The 3,558-nt window shown below is 29.5% G+C and overlaps 1 protein-coding gene across 1 annotated transcript in view; it reads left to right on the top strand.

The window, feature by feature from the left end:
• The first annotated feature begins 2,308 nt into the window (after positions 1-2,308).
• LOC106460930 (xaa-Pro aminopeptidase 1-like) overlaps positions 2,309-3,558 on the top strand; it is a 60,781-nt gene continuing 59,531 nt past the window's right edge. Inside the window, exon 1 of the mRNA XM_013920686.2 lies at positions 2,309-2,332. Within this exon, the coding sequence (XP_013776140.1) occupies positions 2,309-2,332 (24 nt within the window). The remainder of the gene's footprint in view (positions 2,333-3,558) is intronic.

The raw sequence follows: 3,558 nt of genomic DNA, 5'->3' as shown, positions 1-3,558 counted from the left end.
TCAGTTGATGTGGCTAGTTGGAATGTTGCATGTTGTCTTGTATATATATATATATATGAAGTACATAGTTAACATTCACATTTTGTTTTTGTTTTTTTTGTTTGTTTTTTTTCTTTTTAATTGTGTAGGCAGAAGTGGTTGTTTGCATGTGAGTCTGTGGCCTGCAGCTAGTAATTAGGGTTGACTGTTGTATGTGGATCAGGAAAAAATCAGACTTCAGTTACATGTAAGTTTTACAGTATGCTATAGATATCAATATTATATGAGGAGATTTTGGTGGGTGTTTGTATATTTGTTAACTATGTTTCAATAAAGAAAATAATTGTATGTATTTTTAAGAGGAAAAAATAGTAATTATATAGATTCTGTTTCTTTTTATATCACAATCTGTGGTTATAATTTCCATATTTATTTTTTGTAACTTGAGAAACACACTTTGACAGATCAAAACATGTTCTAGGTTATCATTAATTACTGTGAATACCTACTCGAGTTATGTTTATACTTATATATATGTATTGAGTTCCCACAATATTCAGTGTAAAAAAAGTACATTTATCTTTATACCCGCCCCCCCAAAATAAATATGGAAATTTGTCTCTCAAGAGAAATTTTGAGATAATACAAGGACAGTGTGACACCAGGTTATAGGCCCATACTTTTAAAGTTTTTAAGTAATATGCCTGGGTTATACTGTTATAAAGAATACGCATGATAGAATCATAACTTTATAATTTTTGGTGTACCACCTTAGAGATAGTATTACTGTTGAATTGGCTTATCATACATTTAAACTGTCTTACATCTTGTTTTCAAGGTAGGGTTGTAGTATAAACATAATTCAGTCATACCTATAGATATGCACATTAATAAAACAAGTAAAGTATTTAGTGAACTAACAAACAATAGTTTAAGCTAGAAGGAAAAATAGTAATTTTGTGCCTGTCTTTGAGAACTGTTTTATTCATTGTTTAGCTTGAAGTAACTAAACTGTATCATAAACCATAAAATTTCTTATAGAGTAAATGTGCAGCTGTTGGATAACATAAGCAAAATTGGATATTGTTAATTAACATAAAGCTCTTTCTTTACATATTTTCATTAAAAAGAAAAGCTACACACAATTTATTTGTTGATTGGGTAGAGTTGAAAAAGAGGTATTTGTTCAGAACGTTACAGGAATTCTAGTTTGCATCTGTGGTCCACAACATACCTGTATGGTAATTTATTTTTTAGAATATATTCCTCTCCTCACATTTGAACCTAAAACCTGTCACACATTGGGTGAGTGCTCTACCAACTTAGCCAAAGGATTAACCTACTAGCATTGCTAGTAAGTCACTTTTAACAACTCACACTATTACATTCTTATTTAATTACAAACAAGTCTAATCTTTGAATGTTGTAAGTAAAGAGAAAATATCTGAAGCCAGAAAACAATTTAGTGTGTAGCCTTAAAAATCTAGACACAATTTGAATAAAATATACCTAAAACTTACCTACAATTGATGCAACCTTAAAAACAGACTGAGTTTTAGGTACATTACACATATTCAAGAGTAAAGAAAATGTCAAACATAGAACAAATATTGGAAACAACTCAAAAGTAATGCAAAATTTATTCTGTGGAGTAATGTAGAAATGAATTAGGTTGAGGAGTCATCCCAAGGTATGGATAATTTGAAGTGAATTTATTGAAACTTGATTCAGCTGATTTCTTTAAAGCAGTACATTTAAGTGCCAGTTATTGAAAAGAAATGAAAAAAAGAAGTTAGTATCTTTGATAACTAAAATACTTGTTAATGTCACTGAATACAAAACAACATCTTATTAATTATAAAGATGGTTGAGTATGTTATATTAAAATAATTTTAAATATGCAAACCAGGAGGTCATCACAGCCTATATAAAGTCTCAGTGGAACAGAATGTGTCAAAATTATGTTTGTTTTTCAAATGCAAAATATTAATACACTCGTATACTAAAGATCTATTCAAATTGGAGATTTAGAATTTCAACAATGGGAATATTATTTGTTTTTGATGGAAAATAAACAAATGAATATGGATCATCTTAGAACACCAGGACCATCCAGAAAGAGACCTTCAGCAAGTGACAGATGAGGCCACGTAGGTTAGTGCCAAAAACCTAGTGCTCCAGGCAACATAATGCAATACAATGAAGAAAGTTTTTTCTCTGGATAAAGAAACACAAGTCACATGTACAGCTATTGCTTTCACAACATATCTATTCATGGACTGTTGATATGGTTACTGGAAAATTGTCATCCTCATACACTATATGTAATATGGAAGGCCAACAGGGAGTAGTGGTATGCTTTTGACTTAAGTTTTACAACAGAACCTTTTGCAGGGAAAACTGTGTGGCAGGGCTATTGTCATGATGCAAGATCATTAGATAAAACATGACCATGCATGGTGAGATGGACTGTAATGATGTGTGAGGCACCAACTTGTTTTAATATAACATACTCCACCTCTTTATACTGTATATTACATAAGATGGAGATAAAAAAACTGCAAGAAAACACAAACCTTGCATTGAGACATGCACTATATATTTCAGAAATCTTTAAAGATATTCACAAAAAATTCCACACTAAGTATCTCTTACATGTAAACTTTGTTTAACTGTTGTACAAGGAAGTAGTGAATACATTAAAATATCAACTTAGCATAAATCATGATAATTTATTCAACCAGGAATAGAGCTGGGCAATTAGTGGAATATGCTAATTGATTAATCATCAGGGTTATTAATCAATTACATTTAACTGATCAATTTTTCTGATGAGAGGTTTGAAAATAACTTGTACTGCTGAAAATCATGTTTCAATACATTCAGTGGGCGTAGTTTAGATAATCTTTTGTGTACCTTTATGCTTAACAAGAAACAAACATAATGGCAATATTGGATAGTTGGCATAATCTAAAACAGTAATAATTAGAAACACTAATTTCAAATGGTTGATTATTTTTGTGACATAAATCAATTTAACCATTTTTTTTTTACGAAGATAGTTTGAATAACTGAAAATACTAATAACCAAAAGCACTAACTGTTTATTTTTGTGACATTAAGTGACTTAATTGTAATTTCAGTTAATCAATTATTTTACATGACACTGATCAATTTAATTGTTGCTAATAGGTAATTGAATATTTGAGTTAATTGCCTAGCTCTAAGCAGGGAGACGTTAAATATTGCTGTACTTTCACTTTTTTATAGTTCTATTGATCACTTACAAATCATTTGTTACTTCCAAATTTCTTTTTGCATATGAACTGTTTTTCATGAGATATATTTAGTTATATATTAGATTAATGTATTTCATAAATTTTATAAAATTTTAAAGTGACAAAAAGGAGCTTAATAATGCTTGGAGATGGATTGAATGGGTAATGAAGAAAAATTTTATATAAGTTTAATGTAACAGCAAATGTTAAACTTGTATTAAAATTTTTCTTCATTACCCATTCAATCCATCTCCAAGCATTATTAAGCTCCTTTTTGTCACTTTAAAATTTTATAAAATTT

The sequence above is a fragment of the Limulus polyphemus genome, unplaced genomic scaffold (assembly GCF_000517525.1).
Source record: "Limulus polyphemus unplaced genomic scaffold, Limulus_polyphemus-2.1.2 Scaffold865, whole genome shotgun sequence".
Lineage (NCBI taxonomy): Eukaryota > Metazoa > Arthropoda > Merostomata > Xiphosura > Limulidae > Limulus > Limulus polyphemus.
Note: the sequence above shows the minus strand (reverse complement) of the source record. Positions and strands in the feature narration are given on the sequence as shown.